At 40.5% G+C, this 21,347-nt stretch overlaps 1 protein-coding gene across 2 annotated transcripts in view; it reads left to right on the top strand.

Moving 5' to 3' along the window:
- EEIG2 (EEIG family member 2) overlaps window positions 1-21,347 on the top strand; it is a 70,090-nt gene that overhangs the window by 30,004 nt on the left and 18,739 nt on the right. For both annotated transcript variants that reach the window (XM_049880203.1, XM_049880202.1), the window contains exons 2-5: window positions 494-614; window positions 2,308-2,337; window positions 9,613-9,729; window positions 14,126-14,172. In XM_049880203.1, coding sequence (XP_049736160.1) covers window positions 494-614; window positions 2,308-2,337; window positions 9,613-9,729; window positions 14,126-14,172 — 315 coding nt within the window. The remainder of the gene's footprint in view (window positions 1-493; window positions 615-2,307; window positions 2,338-9,612; window positions 9,730-14,125; window positions 14,173-21,347) is intronic.

The following is a 21,347-nucleotide window of genomic DNA, read 5'->3' as shown; positions in this document are numbered from 1 at the left end:
TAGGTTTTGTTGTGAGATTAAATAGCATGTGGCAAGCTCTTAATAAATGGTAGCTTCAGCTGCTGTTATGGCCAGAATAAAACTATGGTAATAGTTCATCTTAGAATAAGTACTTGTTTATTTTTCCTTCTCTTGCACTAACTATAAAATATAAGCCTTACAAGGTTAAGAATTCCGCCCTTGTCTTTGTGTTTTAAACACCCAGCACATACCCAGCACACATAAAATAAATGTGTATTGTTTGTTGAATGAATAGTGGAAGCCTCAATTTATATTGATCGAATTGATAAGTAAATTCACTTTTCCCCCCAATTTCCTATGAATAATTATCAGCTTCCAAAGATGGTCCCATCACATTGTTAGGAATTTGTTTTCTTCCGTTTCACCGTTTCCAAATACTAGCTTTAATAAATCACTTTTGCATTATAGATTTGAGTGAAAGTGTGAGTGTGCTTTCAATAATACTTATTAACTGGCTCTTTTTTTCCTTCAGGGAGGTGGTGCAAGCAAATTGTGTTCGCTGGAGAAAGAAGTTCTCATTTATGTGCAAAATGAGTGCAAGCGCTGCAACAGGCATCCTAGATCCCTGTATCTACAGAGTGTCTGTGAGGAAGGTATTAAAATAGCCGCTGACTTCTCCCCTTTCAGAAATCATATAATTAGTTCCATAGTCACTGACTTACTTTATTTAGCTCTGCTTTATCTTTTTCATCAGAACTGTTAATATATGTAATTTTACTTCACACTTGCCACAGTAATTTAAATCACTGCGGTAAATATGAAGAATTTGAAGTTATCAATTAAGACATCATTTAAGAACCTTCATCTCACTGTCACTTTACGTATAAGTATTAACCTTACTTGTATTAGTCTGGGGGCCGTATATGTCTATATCCTGGCAGTCACTGAATTCTTGTTCTTTGTTAGGCATTGTGTTAGGACTTTACAAATAGTATTTCTAACAACAACCCTGAAATTAGGTGTCGTTTTCTCCATTTCCAGGAAAATCAAGACTCAGGTTAAGATACTTGCCCAAATTCACACAGCTAATAAATGACAAAGTACGGAATCAAAACCAAATTTTTCTAATTTTAGGTCCATGTTGTATCATAGGTGTTTCCTTTCTGCATATCAGATTAAGCCAGACAGCCAGTAATCTGCAAAAATAGCAGTTTCATACAGTTCACCCTAAGACATATATAAGTGTGTGATCTTAGCTCTTATGAGTATAGAAGAATCAATCAGTCACCATGCCTGATGAATTAAATTACTGGCTTTAAAATATAAATTTTATATTTTGCATTTTAGATGCATTTTTTAAATTATCAAAGTAATACTGTACCTGGTTAAAAATTAAATATAGAAGAAGGATTTAGAATGAAAAGCAAGAGCCTCTTGCCCTGCTATTTTCCATTCCAGTCTGCACCCTTCTGCACTCTCCTGTATAGATAAAAAGTTATATTATTAGCTTTCTTATTCTGTCTTTTGAATGAACTATAGCACTAAGGGGGTGGGGGGTGTGGCTGTATTTTTAATTCTCTTATATTAATTAATCTACTTAGTTCAAATATACATAAAAAAACCAAACCTGTTGCCATCGAGTCGATTCCAACTCATAGCAACCCTGTAGGACAGAATAGAACTCCTCCATAGAGTTTCCAAGGAGCGTCTGGAGGATTCGAACTGCCAATATTTTGGTTAGCAGCCAAGCTCTTAACCACTATGCCACCAGGGTTCCGTAACATAAATACATATATACATAAAATGATTTTTACATGTTTTAAGCCTTTAATGGAGATAGACCTCTAAAATGTGGATGGTAAATTGCAGAGAGCATTTATGTGGTTGCAGTAGTTCAGGTGAGAAAGTCTTAAGCCTTGGTATAGTTATAACAGCCCAGATGGGAAGATTCAGGATGTATTTTGGATATAGACCCCACTGATGGATTGGATGTGGGGAATGAGGGAAAAAGAGAATTGAGGATAACCCCTGACCTTTTGCCTGGTGATTCAGGTTCTTACAATGAACCAGGACACATTTTGGAAACTCTTTTCTTCAGCAGATACATTAAATATTAGCTTTTATTCTTACCATTTGTCTCTTTGAGATTAAATTTAATGTTAAAAAAAATTACGGTCATTTTGGGAGTCATGGGCGGTCCATACAGTTGGGTTTAAGATCATAACAATTTTTCTCTCTATAGTATTTGCCAGCATGTCAGTGTCTGTGCTTCAGGATTATTTGCGTATGTTTAATCTTGAATCTTTAATCATATGATATCCTTATAGTGATTTCTATCTTTGGCAGGAACTAAAAGGTGGAAAAGCGTATGCAAAGGTAAGGAGATGTTCTGTAACTCTTTTGGAATTTGTAATATTTTGTTGCCCATTGCTATCTATAGGCTTAAAAAGTAAGTGGTTTACTGCTCTAATTCTTTTTCAAGCTTGGCTATTTTTAAATAAAGCAGCTTGGATCCAATAATAAATTAAAGGCATATTCTTTCTAAACCCTGATTATGGGATGTTATTCTTAAATTTTAGCTTCCATACTACAAGATGAGTTCCGATTTGCCTTAAACCACTTCGTAGTTAGCTACCGTCAGTCAGCCCCCTACTCACAGCCACCCATGCACGACTAAACGGAACACTGCCTGGTTGTGGGCCATCAGAACATTGTGATCTATAGGGTTTTCTCTGGCTGATTTTTGGAAGTAGATCACCGGACCTTTCTCCCTAGTCCCCGTTAGTCTGGAATCTCCGCTGAAACCTGTTTAGCATCATAGCAACGCACAAATCACCACCTGACAGACAGGTGGTAGCTGCGCATCAGGGGCATTGGCCAGGAATTGAACCCAGGTCTCCCTGATCTTTACGGGAACAGATCACCAGGTCTTTTCTCCCATGGAGCCACTGGTGGATTCAAACTGCCAATGTTTCCTTCTGTTAGCAGCTGAGTGCTTAACCATTGCACCACCAGGACTCCTTATTACAGTTATTTGCTATGTGGAGGAGCCCTGGTGGTGCAGTGGTTTAGAGCTAGGGCTGCTAACCAAAAAGTCAACAGTTTGAATCCACCAGCCGCTCCTTGGAAACCTTATAGGGCAGTTCTACTCTGTCCTGTATATGGAATTACTAGTGAATGTGCTCACTTTTTTTGCTGAATGGAAAGAATTAGTAATTAGAATACTCCCAGAATTCTCATACTCATTTTTTCCCAGTGTCTGTAAATGGTGTTGTCATCCCCTCAGTTGTCAGAGCCAGGGGCCTGGGCATTAGTTCTAACCACTAAATCTAACTAATTCCCTAAATGCAGTTGATTACGATATCAGTTAGGATGCTCTTTGCTATAAGTAATAGAAACCTCCTCATCTAGAGATTTTTTTAATATCATAAAACAGTTAGATGTGAGATAGAGCTGCTGTGGAATTATCTAATCCACTGATTTAACAAAATCATCAGGAGCCCATATTCCTTTTGTCATTCTGTTCTGCCATTCTCTGTGTTGACTTTGTCCTTGGTTAGTTCCCCTCATGGTCACCAAGTGTTATGGATTGAATCATGTCCCCCCAAAATGTGTGTCAACTTGGCTAGACCATGATTCCCAGTATTGTGTGATTGTCCACCATTTTGTCATCTGATATGATTTTCCTGTGTGTTGTAAATCCTATCTCTATGATGTTAATGAGGTGAGATTAGCGGCAATTGTATTGATGAGGCAGGACTCAATCTGCAAGATTAGATTTTCTCTAAGGCCAATCTCTTTTGAGATATAAGAGAGAGAAAGGAGCAGAGAGACAGGGGGACCTCACACCACCAAGAAAGAAGCACCGGGAGCATAGCTCGTCCTTTGGAACCAGGGTCCTTACGCTGAGAAGTTAGTTGACCAGGGGAAGATTGATGACAAGGACTTTCCTCCAGAGTCGACAGAGAGAGAAAGCCTTCCCCTGGAGCTGAAACCCTGAATTTGGACTTGTAACCTACTAGACCATGAGAGAACCAATTTATCTTTGTTAAAGCCATCCACTTGTGGTATTTCTGTTATAGCAGCACTAGATAACTCAAATACCAAGTAACTGGTTAGTCAAGTTTTGGTCAATATATTCACATCTGACAAGTTGAACGTGCATACCTGTGGGGTTTACAATTAACTTTACTCAAAAAATTTGGTCTTTGTCCTTGGTTCCTGAGAGATAACCTCTAAAACCTTAGAATTTCCTCAGTGGTTAAAGTGTCTTTGTTATCTCTAAGGGATCCAGTCCACACCTTTACCTGAGATGGTAATGAAGGTAACTCAGGTGGGGGCTAGCCATGCCAAAAAGACCCACCTTGTGATATCAGCTTCCTCAAGGGAGGGAGAGGGGCATGATTCAATCAATTATGCCTGTGTATTGAGGCCCCTATAAAGGCTCTCTGGGCATAGAAGCTCCATGGGGTTCCTGGTTGGTGAAAGACATCAGTGCTTCGGAGGGTAGCAAGCACTCTGGAACATGGAAGTTTCACATTGGGAACCCTCCGAGCCCTCACCCTTACGCGTCTCTTCATTTGTGTCCTTTTTGCTGTAAGAAAATTATAATCGTAAGTATAGCACTTTTCTGAGTTCTGAGTTGTTTTAGTGAACTGTCAATCCAGAACTTATGGCTGGTATCCTGAGGGGGTAGAAGAAGCCCGCAAATTTGGAGCTAGCAGGTCAGAAGTGAGAGAGCCCTGAGATAGGTGGTATACTAAGGGGATAATGGAAAACCCCGAATTTGTAGTCAGCAGGTCAAAAGTGACGATGTCATGTGGACTCTCAAGCTTGCAGCTGGCATCTGAGGTCTTGGGCAGACTTGGCAGTCTGGAGGACTGTGTCCTGTACCTTGTGAGGTCTCACCTCCCCCCAGGTAGTTAGGGAAGAGAGTACTGCATGTGCAGCCAGTGTCAGAATTGGAACAGAGGTAAAAAGAATAGATTAGAATTAGATGGGATTGGTTTCGACTCAGCACCTGAATAAAATCAAGGCTCTGCCAGCAAGGAATAGCAGAGTATTGAATATTGGGTAGGCACCCAACAGGATCTGCTATGATTGACAAATGCTCTTGATTTTTCCCTTCTAAAAAGCTCTTGAAATCATCCCTCCTCTCCCTTCCCAAGGCCACACTATCTTACGTACACCATCATTATTTATTTATTTAAAGCCTGCATTGGCCTCCTGCCTAGTCTCCCCCTCACTGCTGTTGTCTACCTCTGCATTATTGCCAGAGTGATCTTTCTGAAGTTAAAGCATCCCACTGTTCCCCTGCTTTTAGTCCTTCAGCAGCTATCCATGCCTGTAAAAGGGAGTGAGCATTTCTTAACCTAGCACATAAGGCCCATCTTGATTTGCACATCATCTCTTGTACCTCGTGTCTTCCACCTAATTCTGTATACACACACACACACACACACACACTTGTCCTTATACTTCAGATACACTGCCCCGTATGCCTCCTAAAGCATCTCGTGCTGTTTTAGCCTCTTTGCCTTGTGACTTGCTGTTCTCCCTGCCATGCTTGTGCTTCTCCCTCCCTTGGGCTGTCAACTCATTGTCATCAAAGACTCAGCTGAGTCATCCCTCCTCACTCAGAAATTTTCTTTTCCTCTTTCTTGTAATTGTGCCTTCCACTATCCCATTTCTTATGACATTGTATTATAGGAATTTGTTTTCTATGTTCCCTTATTGAACAGTGAGCTCCCTGAGAGTAAGGAATGGTTTATTTCTCTTCTGTGTTTCTAGCACCTAACATTACCTAGAATGTATGCTCAAAATTATGTGCTGAATGAAGTAACGTCTACCACAGATAATGTCTAATATTTAAGTATATGTGCCATTTCCATAAGACAGTTAGAGAAGCCAAAGGACAAATCATAAGGAAATACAGACTCTCTGGTACCTTTCTAGAATGTAATAAGCTCTTTGAAGGTAGAATCCTTACCTGTCCTGCTCATATCTGCTTCCAGTGTCTAGGGCAGGGCCCAGCACATAAAAGATGCTTGATAAATGTTGAATGCACCCATTGGTTAATCTTTAGCCTAAAACATCACACTGAAAGGCACCACTTTTTAATATGCCTTCTTAACGGGAACTGATCAGATTTTTTTTTCCCCCTTGTAGTATGCTTCGTGACATTGTACCATAGGCATTTCAACAGTGGCTGGTAAGCCAGTGGCTGTTTTTTATTCAACAAATATGTATTAAGTGCTTAGCAGGTGTTCCCGTCACTGTTCTAAGTGCTGGAGATACAGCAGGGAACAAAACAAACAAAAACGCCCTCCTTTCTGGAACTTACATTCTAGCAGGGGGCAGAGGGCATCAGAAAATAGGCAAAATAAATATGTATGTATGTGATGTGATAATAACTACTAAGGAGAAAAATAAAGCAGGTAAGGGGGTTAGAGGGTGACAGCTGCAGAGAGGAGGCAGGGCATATCTTAGGGTGGTCTCAGAAGGCTCCTTTAAGGAGATGACATTTCAACAGAGACTCGGATGGAATGAGAAAGAAAGCTATAAGATCTAAGAGAGAATGTCTCAGGCAGAACAGTAAGTGTTAAAGGCCTTGAGGTCATCTTGCCATTTTCAAGGAACAGAGCATTGTGGCTGGCAGAGTGAGGAGGGAGGAGAGTGGAGGGAAATGAAGTTGGTAAGGTAGCCAGAGACAGGAATTGGAGACAATCAGCACAGACAACTGTGTCAAGGAGTTTGACTCTAAAGAGGAGTAGACACATGTCCAGTAGCCTGGAGGGAGATGGGGGATAAGAGCTTGTCTTAGCTATCTAGTGCTGCTGTAACAGAAATACCACAAAAACCAAAAACCAAACCCAATGCCGTTGAGTCAATTCCAACTCATAGCAACCCTATAGGACAGAGGAGAACTGCCCCATAGAGTTTCTAAGGAGCACTTGGGGGATTTGAACTGCCGACCTTTTGGTTAGCAGCCATAGCTCTTAACCAGTACACCACCAGAGTTTCCAGAAATACCACAAGTGGGTGGATTTAACAGAAATTTGTTTTCTCACAGTTAAGGAGCCCAGAAGCATAAATTTAGGGCACCGGCTCTAGGTGAAGGCTTTCTTTCTCTGTCAGCTCTGAGGAAAGGTCCATTTCAGCTTCTGTTCCTTGGCTCCTTGGTGATCTTTATGTGGCATGGCATCTATCTTCCCCCAAATCTGCTCTTTTATATCTCAAAAGGGATTGACTTAAGACACACCCTACACTAATACTGCCTCATTAACATAACAAAGAAAACCCATTCCCAAATGGGATTATAACACGTATATAACCCCACAGGTATAGGGGTTAGGATTTACAACACATGTTTTGTTTCTGTAGGTTTTGTGTTTACTGACACTTTATGTTTTTCTTCTTTATTTTAACGTGTAGGTTTGTTAACTTTTTTTGTGGTTACCTTGAAATTTACCTTTATCTTCCTAAATTTGAACCAGTCTTTTATGACTTGGTATCTATCGCTTTGCCTTCCTCTCCACTTGAAAGTTCTATACCTACACTATTTATTCCCTCTTTTATTTTTCTGAAGTTGTTGTAAATCTTTTAGTTCTGATTAATCCTTGAGACTTCATTACCTAGGTTGGTATCTGGCTAATGCAGTCTTGCATCTTCGATTCAGGCTGTCGTCTAATGTACAACACCTACTTTGAGAGGCCACAGTTCAGTCCATAAGAGAGGTTTTGGTTTTATTTTCTTTTGTTCATTAAGATGGCAGAAAATCCAGCATGTTTGTGTACTGATGGGAATGAGCCAGTGGAGGAATATTTTTAGAATGCAAAACAGAGGGAAGAATGGCTGATGCAAGGAACTTGAGTAGGCAAGTGGAGAGCAGGTGGCCTCAGGTGAGAGCACAGCTAGTTCGTCCACAGTACTGTGAGCAGGAGGGCAAATACATGGGCACAGATGCAGGTAGGTGAGTGGGTATGGTGACGAAAGATTGTGGAAGAGCCCTTTTGATTGTTCTTATTTTCTGAGTGAAAAGGAAGCAAGGTCAGCAGCAGAGAGTGAAGAGGGGAAAGGAAGCGTTTGAGGTTCAAAGAGAGAAGATAGGAAATAGGCTGTGTTGATAATGTGTGATCTAATAGCCATGTAAGTCTCATGTGCTCTGTTGGATATGGTTTTGCCCTAGACACTTCCAGCCTTATTCTGCTGATCTGGTCCTCATCCTTAAAAGAGGCAATGAGACCGTAGTCACCAAATGAAGATTAGTAGGTAGATGTTACCTGTGGCTGGATGTGTGCCTAACATATTTTATATAGGGCTCGTGACCCTTCACTTAGACTGTATAAGTTCTTATTCTTTATTCCTTTTGACCTATTAAAAGCTACTAAAATAATACTCCAGCTTGCAAATAAAATCTTCATCCTGAATGCCATTTTCATGTACCCAGTGTGTGTTTTAAAGCATTAAAGCAACAACTTAAAATCACATTAGCCTCTGAAATTTAGGACACATTTTATTATATACTCAGGGAGATGTGCTTAATTAACTGCAAGTGCAGTACATTTTTCATTGTTAGTGAAAGACTGTAGTTATGTAAAGTAGACTTGATCTCTTCAAAAAATGATATAATGGAGTTGACTTATCGTACCTCTTGCTGGCAAGAAATCGGATTGAGCAACATCAGAGGAAAGACCATAGGGAACGTTTGGTACCTGCAGAAGATAAGAGCCCAAATCCAAAGAGGAACGAACAGGTTTAAGCTGGACTTGTAGGTAGCAGCAGAGAGGGTTGGTGTGGGGCAGCGAGAGGGGAAAGGGAAAAAGTAGATTCAGTAAAGAGAGGTTCAGCTTAGAAGATGGAGCCCTGGTGGCACAGCAGTTAAGTGCTACGAATGCTAACCAAAAGGTCAGCAGTTCAAATGCACCAGCCGCACCTTGGACGCTGTATAGGGCAGTTCTGCTCTGTCCCGTAGGGTTGCTATGAGTTGGAATCAACTCAATAGCAACAGTTTCATAGTTCAGCTCAGAGGTAATCATAATCAGCAAGGCAACTGTTATGGAAGGTGGTGGAAGAGAAGTGGTGGAAGACAAGAGGTTTGTCCTGAGAAAAGCATTTGATTCACTTAAATCTTTATAGTTCTTGAGTGGAGAGCGAGCAACTGTATAACCTACAACTATCCGCAGTCATCAGCGGTTACCTTGGCATAGAGTGGGAACCAGAATAGGGAGAGGAGAGTTTTATATTTGTATGCAAATTATCATCTGATTGGTCTGCTAGTATTTCCCATAGTGTCTTGTACGTACCACTGCTACTGGCAATAATTCTAGTTGTTTGATATATATTATTTTTATTTTAACAGTTATATATATTTTAATGTGTGTAGAAAAATATATTTAGCACGTCAAATCTGTGATTTTAAAGATCCTATTGCTTAAGAGTAGAATAGGTAATAAATTGCTATGAAGAGTACGCCCACTTAAAGACAGCTCTTAAGCAAATAGTAGAACAGGTATTGTTAAAATGGCAAAATTGCAAATGACTGAAAGTTGAGAAGACTGGTCTAGGGCATGGGTTGAATGTTTATTTTAAAGACAATATGATAGAAGCCTAGTAGATAGTCTATTAATATAATTCTTTTTCTTTTCATAGCTGGGCTTTGCAGATCTAAACCTGGCAGAGTTTGCTGGATCAGGAAATACCACTCGTCGCTGTTTACTGGAAGGCTATGATACCAAAAATACGAGACAGGATAATTCCATTCTTAAAGTAAGCACATTTCAAGATTTACGTGTCAACCAACGAGACTCTGCCTTTAAATAAGCCATAAGCATATACTCAGTGGCATCATTAGGGAGTGCAGGGGTGCGGACCACACCGGGTGACACTATCAGAGGAGGTGACACCAAAATGACTGTCTGTAAAGTTTTTGTGTAGTGTTTCAGCAGAAATTTATTATTTTTTGTGAAAAATATCCCCATAATTAGTTACAACAAAAACATTCTTCGTAAGCCCAGCTTATATGTATCAGTGTACCTACAAGGCTAAAACTCTGTGCTAATTTACTTTTTGAGCCTTCTAATGCTTCAGAGCTGTCATTATTAGCCAATGACAACAATGCCTCTAATCACTTGGCTTCGTCTGCACACGCTACTAGCATGTACTGTTTTTTTCTTTGCTGCAGTGTTTTTATAATAGTCACTGATTTTGTGTAATTTTCTGGTGTTATAGCTATAACATTGTGGTAATTAGTATTTGATAATCTATATCAATAATTTTTTTTGAGAATGAAGTAGTAATTAAAGGAAAAAATTAAAAAGGCTTCTGTTCAGTTCCTAATGATGTTGTAATTCAATGTAGAAAGATTTTACAAAATAATTTTCATATAATCTAAGAAATGTTAACTATTTTTATAACTATTTTATCCACATTATTCTATAGTTAAAATTAGTAACATTGATATAAAAAACATTACTAAGGATTCTGTATGGCCTGGTATGGGAGGAGGTCCATGCAGGATATGACATCATGAGTTACCACGCTGGGTGACACCAACCCTAGTGACACCACCACGTATACTGTCAAGGGCAAGAGTGAATCAATACTGAGATCATAAACTGACCACACCATTGGAATATTCACTACCTAAGAGGAAAAACCTATCCAAATCACAGACACAGTGAAAAGTAACAAATGTCACCTTCATGATCCTAAGGTGTTTTTCTTTGGTGCTAAGAACATATAGGAAGAATACACACAACCGCTACAGCATAAGGGCTCGTTGGGAGGAAGGAACTTGCTGAATGCCTTGAAATGTTTATAGCCCCCAAGAGGTGATTTCCAAAGTGACTGTGGTGGGTATATAGAAGTCACTGGGAACCCTGGTGGCACAGTGATTAAGAGCTCAGTTGCTAACTAAAAGGTCAGCAGTTGAAATCCACCATCCACTCCTTGGAAACCCTATGGGGCAGTTCTACTCTGTCCTATAGGGTCACTATGAGTCGGAATTTACTCAGCAGCAACGGGTTTGGTTTGGTTGGGCTCTTTTATAACTAGTGAAGTGGCAGGTGGAACTCATCTCTGGGGATCTGCCTGATTGTTACCAAGTACCATCAGCAGCCACATTATGGTGATCACAGAGGTAATAACATATACTTCATAGAGTTGTTGGGAGTATTAAATGAGACCAGATGAAGAATGTAAACTACCTGGCACCTAGGAAAACTCACTGAATAAAACTTTTTCTGTATTTTAGTTAAGTTACACTATGATCATAAATTAATAAGAAGAAGGGAAAATAATGTATGAGTAAGAACTGGAAACTCCACTACCTTGACTATCCATTCTCCTACTACTGTCTCATATGCTTCCAGCCTTCATGGTCCACTAATCACTTAGCTATATTTAACCTTACTACTCTCACTGTCAGCCCTACTTGCCTTCACTTTCCTCTTTGTCCAGCTTAGATTCCATGATCTATGATTATAATGCCCTAAAAAACACCCCTATCTGTTGTCCCTGTCTCCCTCCGTCGCTGTCTCCTGAGTAATCCCCAATCCCAACTGAATTCAACCATCTGTCTTCTCTGGGTCCCTGAACACTGCTGGAGATGATACAACCAGACTACCTAGTATTACTGAAGTCACGCTCACCACCATCCAGCAATGGTACTCTACTTCCTTTGTAAGCTTCCTTACCCAATTTCCTAGGTATTTTTCATACTTTCTTTCCCTTATATCTCTCAAACACTACTTTTACTCTCAGCTAATGACCTTGCCTGGTCCTTTATTGGGAAAATAAGCCATTAAACTCAAATTCCCTATCATAGACTTTACAATTCTACCTACCTCTTCAGCCTTATTCTCTGTTTTGCCTCCTGTTACAATGAGCGAAGTGTTCTGCTTCCTGTGAGAAATCGGTCCTTCCTCTTGGGTTCTAGAATCCAAAGCTTGCCTAATCAAGACCTTTGCCCTTTGCACTTTGCACTATTCCCTCATCAAATCATCTCTTCCTCTAATGAACCATCCTCATCAACATGTAAGCAAACAGCCCTGTAGCTCCCATATGTAAAAAACCAAAAACTTCTCATCTCCTCCAACCACTTTTTCATTCTCTGCTCTGCTTCACTACAAATACTCATTTTTAAACTTTATGTGCCATTTCCACCCCCTTCTGGAGACATTCAAGGGTACTTTTTTGATGGATTTGGAAACCAGAGTGTAGGGTTCTGTGAAAGAAGAGATGATGAAGAAACCAGCAAAAGTATAAGTCATTTGATAAATTGGTAAAGGAAAAAAAAAAAGGATAGTAGTCGAGGCATGTAGTAGAATAAAGAGATAAGAATGAAATGAGGTTATATAAGAATATATGTTAGCCAGAAAACATGCAGCAATATAAATATCCTGATATTCCTTAAGACCATGAGCTTTAGTATTGTGCAGTACTGGGTTCAGATCCCAGCGTCAACTTTTACTAGATTTCCAACCTTGAAAATATCACTTAATCTCCCTGGTCTTAATATAAAAGTATCTCTCGCTCATAGGATTATCGAAGATTAAATGAAATAATACATATAAAACACTTAGCTCATGCCTGGCACATAATGGAATTTTCAGATCATGATAGTTGTTAATGTTGTCATCATTGCCATTATCATTATTATTCCCATAGGAACATGATAAAATCCTATGGCTGTTTCTTAAAAGGCAGCCAGCAACTAGAGAATCACAGCATTTCAGAAAGTATTAGAAAAATTTTAAACCCTGCTCTATAACTGCAGCAAAGGCCAGAAGCACTCTGCTATTGGAGGCAACCAGCAGGCATCCCTTGAGGCATCAAAATGGCAAGCTGGGAGGAAACACTTCCAGGCACTTACACACCACAGGAATCCGGGAGTAAAGACAGAAACTAGATCAGTACAACCACACAGCCATACAGGATTATTACTGGTGAAGCATACTTGTTCTTTGTTTTTGTCTTTTCCACTCTGATTTTTTTGTACTGACAAGGTTTTGAACAGTAAAATGACTTATAAACTATGTGCAAAGCAGTAATTTAATATTGGATATAACCATTTCAATAATGGTTTAATGCTTTCTAAATAGAAATTGTTCGGACAGAACAAGGGGATACTGAGTAGTTTCAAATAAGGAAAGGTGTGCATCAGGGTTGTATCCTTTCACCATACCTATTCAGTCTGTGTGCTGAGCACATAATCCAAGAAGCTGGACTGTATGAAGAAGAACGGGGCGTCAGGATTGGAGGAAGACTCATTAACAACCTGTGTTATGCAGATGACCCAACCTTGCTTGCTGAGAGTGAAGAGGACTTGAAGCACTTACTGATGAAGATCAAAGACCACAGCCTTCAGAATGGATTACACCTCAATATAAAGAAAAGCAAAAACCCTCACAACTGGACCAGTAAGCCACATCATGATAAACGGAGAAAAGATTGAAGCTGTCAAGGATTTCATTTTACTTGGATCCACAATCAACACCCATGGAAGCAGAAGTCAAGAAATCAAAAGACACGTTACATTGGGCAAATCTGCTGCAAAGGACCTCTTCAAAGTGTCGAAAAGCAAAGATATCACCTTGAAGACTAAGGTGCGCCTGATCCAAGCCATGGTATTTTCAGTTGCATGACGTGCATGTGAAAGCTGGACAATGAATGAGGAAGACCGAAGAAGATTTGATGCCTTTGAATTGTGTTGGTGAAGAATATTGAATATGCCACAGACTGCCAAAAGAATGACCAAATCTGTCTTGGAAGAAGTATAGCCAGAGTGCTCCTTAGAAACAAGGATGGTGAGACTGCGTCTCACATACTTTGGACGTGTTATCAGGAGAGATCAGTCCCTGAAGAAGGACATCATGCTTGGTAAAGGGTCAGTGAAAGAGGAAGACCCTCAACAAGATGGATTGCCGCAGTGGCTGCAACAGTGGGCTCAAGCATAACAACGCTTGTAAGGATGGCACAGAATCAGGCAGTGATTCATCTTGTGGTACATAGGGTCGCTATGACTCGGAACCAACTCGAAGGCATGTAACAACAACAAATAGAAATACTGGACTGGGTGATGTGGAGGATGCATAGATTAGCAGAACATGCCTTCTCTCAAGAGATTCTTTTTAATCAAGATATTTGTTTTTCTTACATTTAGGTTTTGATCAGTATGCAGCTGATGTCTGGTGACCCATGTTTTAAAACGTAAGTGAATACCCAATAAATGGGTTATTTCTCTGAAAATATAATAGTGATTTACTTGTTTAAAGTTTTTTACATTAATATTTTATAGTGTTTATAGTCCAATACCATTGTCTTAATCATCTAGTGCTGCTATAACAGAAATACCAGAAGTGGATGGCCTTAAAAAAGAGAAATTTATTTCTTCACGGTAAAGTAGGCTAAAAGTCCAAATTCAGGGCATCAGCTCCTGGGGAAGGCTTTCTTTCTCTGTCGGCCTTCTCGTCAATGTTCTCCCAAACTAAGAACTTCTCCATGCAGAGACCCGGGTCCAAAGGATGCTATCTGTTCCCAGCACTGCTTTCTTGGTGGTATGAGGTCCTCAACTCTCTGCTTGCTTCCCTTTCCTTTTATCTCTTGAGAGATAAAAGGTGGTGCAGGCCAAACCCCAGGAAAACTTCCTTTACATTAATTGGATCAGGGATGTGACCTGATAAGGGTGTTACCTACAATCCCATCCTAATCTTCTTTAACATAAAATTACAATCACAAGATGGAGGACAACCACAAAATACTGGGAATCATGGTCTAACCAAGTAACTACACACATTTTTGGGGAGACATAATTCAATCCATGACAACCATGATACTAGGGAAGCGATAGTCAGACTGGCCTGACCCTCCTAGAAGTTACTATTACCTATTATCAAATGCTAATGGAGCCCTGGTGGCACGGTGGTTAAGAGCTCAGCTGCTAACCAGAAGGTCAGCAGTTCAAATCCTTGGAACTCTATAAGGCAGCTCTACTCTGTCCTATAGGGTTGCTATGAGTCAGAATTGAATCAGTGGCAACAGGCTTGGTTTTGGGTATTACCAAATGAACCCTTGACTCTCTAAATTATTTAAGCCATAGATCTTCAGGTTTTGGGTGAAATTATACAAGTTAAAATTTTTAGTTTGGCATTTGTGAACTTATTTATTTCCTCAACAAATATTTATTAAGTGCCTTACTATGTGCTAGGTCCTATTCTAGACACTAGAGAAATAGCAATGAACAAAATAGACTAGTCCTTTCCACCTTGGAGCTTGTATTTTAAGAGGAAAACAGACCAACAAACAAATATATAACATGAAAAAATGGTGATTAGTGTTTAGGAGAAAAATGAAGCATCTTGATTTAAGGGCCACAGTCAGGGGGAAGTGTTGCTATTTTATGTAGTCAGGAAAGGCCTCTGTGGTAAAAATAATATTTGATCAGAGACCTGAAGGAAGCAGGAAGCAAGCCGTAGAGATATCTGAGAGAAGAGCATTCAAGGTAGAGGGTACAAGGACAAAGGTCCTGAGGGAGGAGTGTGCTTAGCATGTTTAAGCTGCAATGAGACCAGTGTGTCTAGAGCAGAGTGAATGAGAAGAGTGACAGGAGATGAGATGGGATGATAAAGACTCTTGTAGGCTATTATAATAAGGATTTCCACTTATACTCTGAGTGACATAGAAAGCTACTAAAGGGCTTTGAGCAGAAGAGTAAAATTATATGATTGCTAGGTAGCAAATAGTATATGGGAGCAATAAAGAGGGCAGAGGCAGAAGTGGGGAGATGAGTTAGGAGACTCTTCTAATAATCCAAGCAGGAGATGATGGTACCTTGAACCAGGCTGGTAGGAGTACAGAATGACGTGAAGGATTTTGGCCCGAGTAACTGGAAGGATGGTGTTTCTATTTATTGAGATTAGAAAGTCTACAAGAGGAACAAGTTGGGAGCTTTGGTTTTGAACATATTAAGTTTGAGGTCTCTATGAAACATCTAGCTGGACATGTCAAGTAGGCAGTTGGATTTATCACTGTGGAGTTGCGTAGGGAAGTCCTGACTGGAGATATAAATTTGGAAATTGTGACATCATCATCATATAGATGGTAATTAAAGCCATAAGACTTGATGAAATGATGTAGGGAATGACTATAAATAGGGAAAAGGAGAGGTCAACAGACTGAGACGTGAGACACTTCATCGTGTAGAGGTTGGGAGATGGGGAAGAACCAGCAAAGGAACAACCAGTGAGATAAGAGGAGAGAACCAAAGGAGAATTCTGTCCTGAAAACTAAGTGGATAAAGTGTTCCATAAAGGAAGGAGTATTGACTATGTCGTATGCTACTGAAATAGGCCATGGAAGATTAGGACTAAGAATTGACCTTTGAATTTTGCAGTATAGAATTCTTTTAGACTGAAACTTTGTTACAGTAGCTTAAAAAGAGTCTAGAGGAGAAAAATTGGAGACGGTATAAATTCTTATGAGGAATTTTGCTGCAAAAAGGAACAGAACAATGGAGTCATAAATAAAAAGAGGATATGGGGTTGTGATGAAACTGGTTTCTTTTTTGTGGCCTTTCTGGCTCTAGGTTTGCAATTCTTCTACAAGGATTGGTCACGTCACAGTCTGCCAAGTGATTGGTCTGTTTGCTGTCTGCCTAGGTGGCTTGCAGGGATTGATCAGTTTGTTACCCACCTAAATTGCTTGTAAGGATTGGTCAGTGTGGTATCCACCTAAGAGGCTTGCAATCCACCCAGTAGGATTGGTTGGTTTAGGATCTGCCCTATGGGATTGGTCAGTTTATGATCCTGCTAGGAAAGCTACCCTTGAAATTGACAGTTTTCCTATATAACTGACCAATCTCACAGAGGTTTTGGGGGGGGACTTCCTGATCAAGAACCTGGAGGGGAGTGTATCCTTTGGGGTCCCTGTATTAAAAACTTCCTAGACCCAAATAAAAGAGTTGTTATATGGGTCAAGGGCTGTAACACTGAGCTGATAACACAGAAGAGGCCCAGAAGGGGCCCAGGAGCAGAACCAGTGGCAAAAGGCTAGGAGGGGTCCAGTGGCTGAGAGAACAGTCAGGATGGCCTCGGTGGGTGAGTCAGCTCACACGATAGACGGCGGCAGTGAGAGTTAATCCACGGAGCAGAGCTGACAACCTCTGTGCAAGAGGTCACCAACAGAGCTGGGCACCTCGTAAGGGGGAAGTAGCTGCAGTCCAGGCCGGTGCAGGCAGACACCCGAACAGAGCAAGTGACAGCATGGAGGCCGAACTGGCCTGCCCTTGGCACCACAGACACCCCACCCATTCTGAGAGCTGTAACACTAAGGCCAAGAGTAGGTCAGCCCAGAGGGCTGAGAGGAGTCCTGTCCAGAGGGACCCAGAGGAGGCATGTCCTGAGAGCACCGAGAGGTTGCCTGCAGAGGCCTGGGCATACACCATACAAGGGTTGCCCATTAATTTTTCTCCTCAAGAGCTGTCATAATGCCAGCTTAACCCTGGCACTGGCCCACAGTTTTCCCAAAGCTACTGGTTGAGAGCTGGACCAGTAAGCACAGGAGGCCAGACACAGCCAAGAAAAGCCACAGAGAGAGAGCAAACAAACATGGCCATAGCACTGACCTGAGCTGATTAGAGAGAGACTCCTGTTAAGAGAAAGAAAGACACCTGCTGACACCTGTTCCATGGCGAGCCCGCCCAGTGACAGAAGTGGACGTGGGTAATTTGGGAAAAGTGAGTGGGTCCCCTTTTAAATGTAAGTGGACTCCTCTCCTGTGATGCTAAGTGGGGTATTCATGGGAGTGGAGGAAACCGGTTCACCTTAAATCTGTTCCCGTTGTTTAATGTTTGCTTTCTATAAGTAATTTGTTTTTTGTTATTTACTGTTTGCCTTCTGTAAGTAACAATGACAGCTTTCCATTGGTAGCACTTTGTAAAATGTCTTTGTGTGTGGAGCCCAATCGGATAGGATAGTAGAGTCCTTATCCTAGCAGTCTCATGACTGCTTGGGATTTAGAGTACAATCGGTGTGTATACACACACATGGACACATTTTAGGGGACAAGGAAGGTTTTTTTTTTTTTTTTTTTAAGATGGGAGAGATTATAGCAGATGTGTATACTGATGAGAATGATCCAGTAGAGAGGGAAAAATTGATGATGCTGAAGAGAAAAGGGACAATTGCTAGAACACTGTCCTTGGATTGTCAGAAGGGAAGGGATCTAGTACCCAGTTTATCCATTGTAATTGGATGACGGCAGAGAACATGGCTACAGATGCAGATACCTGGATATATAAGAAGTGGGAATGTATGGACATTCTCTTCTGATTGCTTCTGATCTCTTAGTGAAATAGGAACCAAGGTCATCACGTGAGAGCAAAGATGGGGAGGATGGAGATGCAGGTTTGAGGAGAGAGAAAAGGGTGTACAAAAGCTCCTGAGAGAATGGGGGAGTGAACTGAGTGGGTGAATGCAGTAGGATTGCCTGTTAACAGTCTTGAAGACACTTAATAATTAAAAATGAAAGTTCATTAGATATTAGGTATCTGAGAAAAAATACATTTAGAAAAGTAAAAGATTACTTGCCTATACATCAGTTTTATGCTTTTACTAGCTCTTGCCGTAACTTAGAAAGCAATGTCCATATAATTCTCTACTTACGTACTATTTATAAAGATGAAAAAATATATATTTTAATGCAAATCAATTATTGGTTAAAACTGTGCATTTTTCTATCACTTAGTCTTCCTGTACTGCCTTCCCACAAACCATAATTTCCTGGCTGCTTTCTTTATTTCCTCCTCTCTTGAGACCAAACAATTTTTGCTGTTCTATAAAAAAATAAAAATAAATTTTTTTTTTTTTTTTTATATTTGGCCTCTCAGGTAAACCTAAGTTTCCTTTCTAATAGAATCAGTTTAGGGTAAAATGAGAATATGAGAAGCAAAACTTGGTAGAAAAAAATGAATTCATCATTCCTTCTCATGGGCTTATTTATGGATACTCCCTCTCTGGCCCTTTCTCTGCCATTTTTCTCTCTACTTGTGAAACTCAGATATTGAGGATCAAGAAGCTTCAAAATATATCATCTAATATTCTACTGGCGATTGGAATGCAAAAGTTGGAAACAAAGAAGAAGGATCAGTAGATGGAAAATATGGCCTTGGTGATAGAAACAATGCCGGAGATCGAATGATAGAATTTTGCAAGACCAATGACTTCTTCATCACAAATACCTTCTTTCACCAACATAAACGGCAACTATAGACACGGACCTCGCCAGATGGAACACACAGAAACCAAATTGACTACATCCGTGGAAAGAGATGATGGAAACGCTCAATATCATCAGTCAGGACAAGGCCAGGGGCCGACTGTGGAACAGACCATCAATTGCTCATATGCAAGTTCAAGCTGAAACTGAAGAAAATCAGAGCAAGTCCACGAGAGCCAAAATATGACCTTGAGTATATCCCACCTGAATTCAGAGACCATCTCAAGAATAGATTTGACGCATTGAACACTAGTGACCGCAGACCAGACAAGTTGTGGAATGACATCAAGGACATCATCCATGAAGAAAGCAAGAGGTCACTGAAAAGACAGGAAAGAAAGAAAAGACCAAGGTGGATGTCAGGGGAGACTCTGAAACTTGCTCTTGAATGTCGAGCAGCTAAAGCAAAAGGAAGAATTGATGAAGTAAAAGAACTGAACAGAAGGCTTCAAAGGGCCTCTCGAGAAGACAAAGTATTATAATGACATGTGCAAAGAGCTGGAGATGGAAAACCAAAAGGGAAGAACACGCTCAGTGTTTTTCAAGCTGAACGAACTAAAGAAAAAATTCAAGCCTCAAGTTGCAATAGTAAAGGATTCCATGGGGAAAATATTAAATGATGCAGGAAGTATCAAAAGAAGATGGAAGGAATACACAGAGTCATTATACCAAAAAGAATTAGTTGATATTCAACCATTTCAAGAGGTGGCATATGATCAGGAACCGATGGTACCGAAGGAAGAAGTCCAAGCTGCTCTGAAAGCATTGGCGAAAAACAAGGCTCCAGGAATTGATGGAATATCAATTGAGATGTTTCAACAAACAGATACAGAGCTGGAGTTGCTCACTCGTCTATGCCAAGAAATGTGGAAGACAGCTTCCTGGCCAACTGACTGGAAAAGATCCATATTTTCGCCTATTCCCAAGAAAAGTGATCCAACCAAATGTGGAAATTATAGAACAATATCATTAATATCACATGCAAGCAAAATTCTGCTGAAGATCGTTCAAAAATGGCTGCAGCAGTATATGGACAGGGAACTGCCAGAAATTCAGGCCAGATTCAGAAGAGGACGTGGAACCAAGGATATCATTGCTGATGTCAGATGGATCCTGGCTGAAAGCAGAGTATATCAGAAGGATGTTTACCTGTGTTTTATTCATTATGCAAAGACATTTGACTGTGTGGATCATAACAAACTATGGGTAACACTGCGAAGAATGGGAATTCCAGAACACTTAATTGTGCTCATGAGAAACCTTTGCATAGATCAAGAGGCAGTTGTTCGTACAGAACAAGGGGATACTGATCGGTTTAAAGTCAGGAAAGGTGTGCATCAGGGTTGTATTCTTTCACCATACCTATTTAATCTGTATGCTGAACAAATAATACGAGAAGCTGGACTATATGAAGAAGAACGGGGTATCAAGATTGGAGGAAGACTCATTAACAACCTGCGTTATGCAGATGACACAACCTTGCTTGCTGACAGTGAAGAAGACTTGAAGCACTTACAAATGAAGATCAAAGACCACAGCCTTCAGTATGGATTACACCTCAACATAAAGAAAACAAAAATCCTCACAACTGGACCAATGAGCAAAATCATGATAAATGGAGAAAAGATTGAAGTTGTCAAGGATTTCATTTTACGTGGATCCACAATCAACAGCCATGGAAACAGCAGTCATGAAATCAAAAGACACATTGCATTGGGCAAATCTGCTGCAAAGGACCTCTTCAAAGTGTTGAAGAGCAAAGATGTCTCCCTGAAGACTAAGGTGCGCCTGACCCAAGCCATGGTATTTTCAATTGCATCCTATGCATATGAAAGCTGGAGAATGAATAAGGAAGACCGAAGAAGAGTTGACGCCTTCGAATTGTGGCGTTTGCGAAGAATATTGAATATACCATGGACTGCCAAAAGAACGAGCAAACCTGTCTTAGAAGAAGTACAACCAGAATGCTCCTTAGAAGCAAGGATGGCGAGACTGCTTCTTACATACTTTGGACATGTTGTCAGGAGGAATCAGTCCCTAGAGAAGGACATCATGCTTGGCAGAGTACAGGGTCAGTGGAAAACAGGAAGGCCCTCAACGAGGTGGATTGA

Source organism: Elephas maximus, chromosome 3, assembly GCF_024166365.1.
Source record: "Elephas maximus indicus isolate mEleMax1 chromosome 3, mEleMax1 primary haplotype, whole genome shotgun sequence".
Taxonomy (NCBI): domain Eukaryota; kingdom Metazoa; phylum Chordata; class Mammalia; order Proboscidea; family Elephantidae; genus Elephas; species Elephas maximus.
The sequence above is the reverse complement of the archived record's forward strand: the minus strand, read 5'-3'. Positions and strand labels throughout refer to the sequence as shown.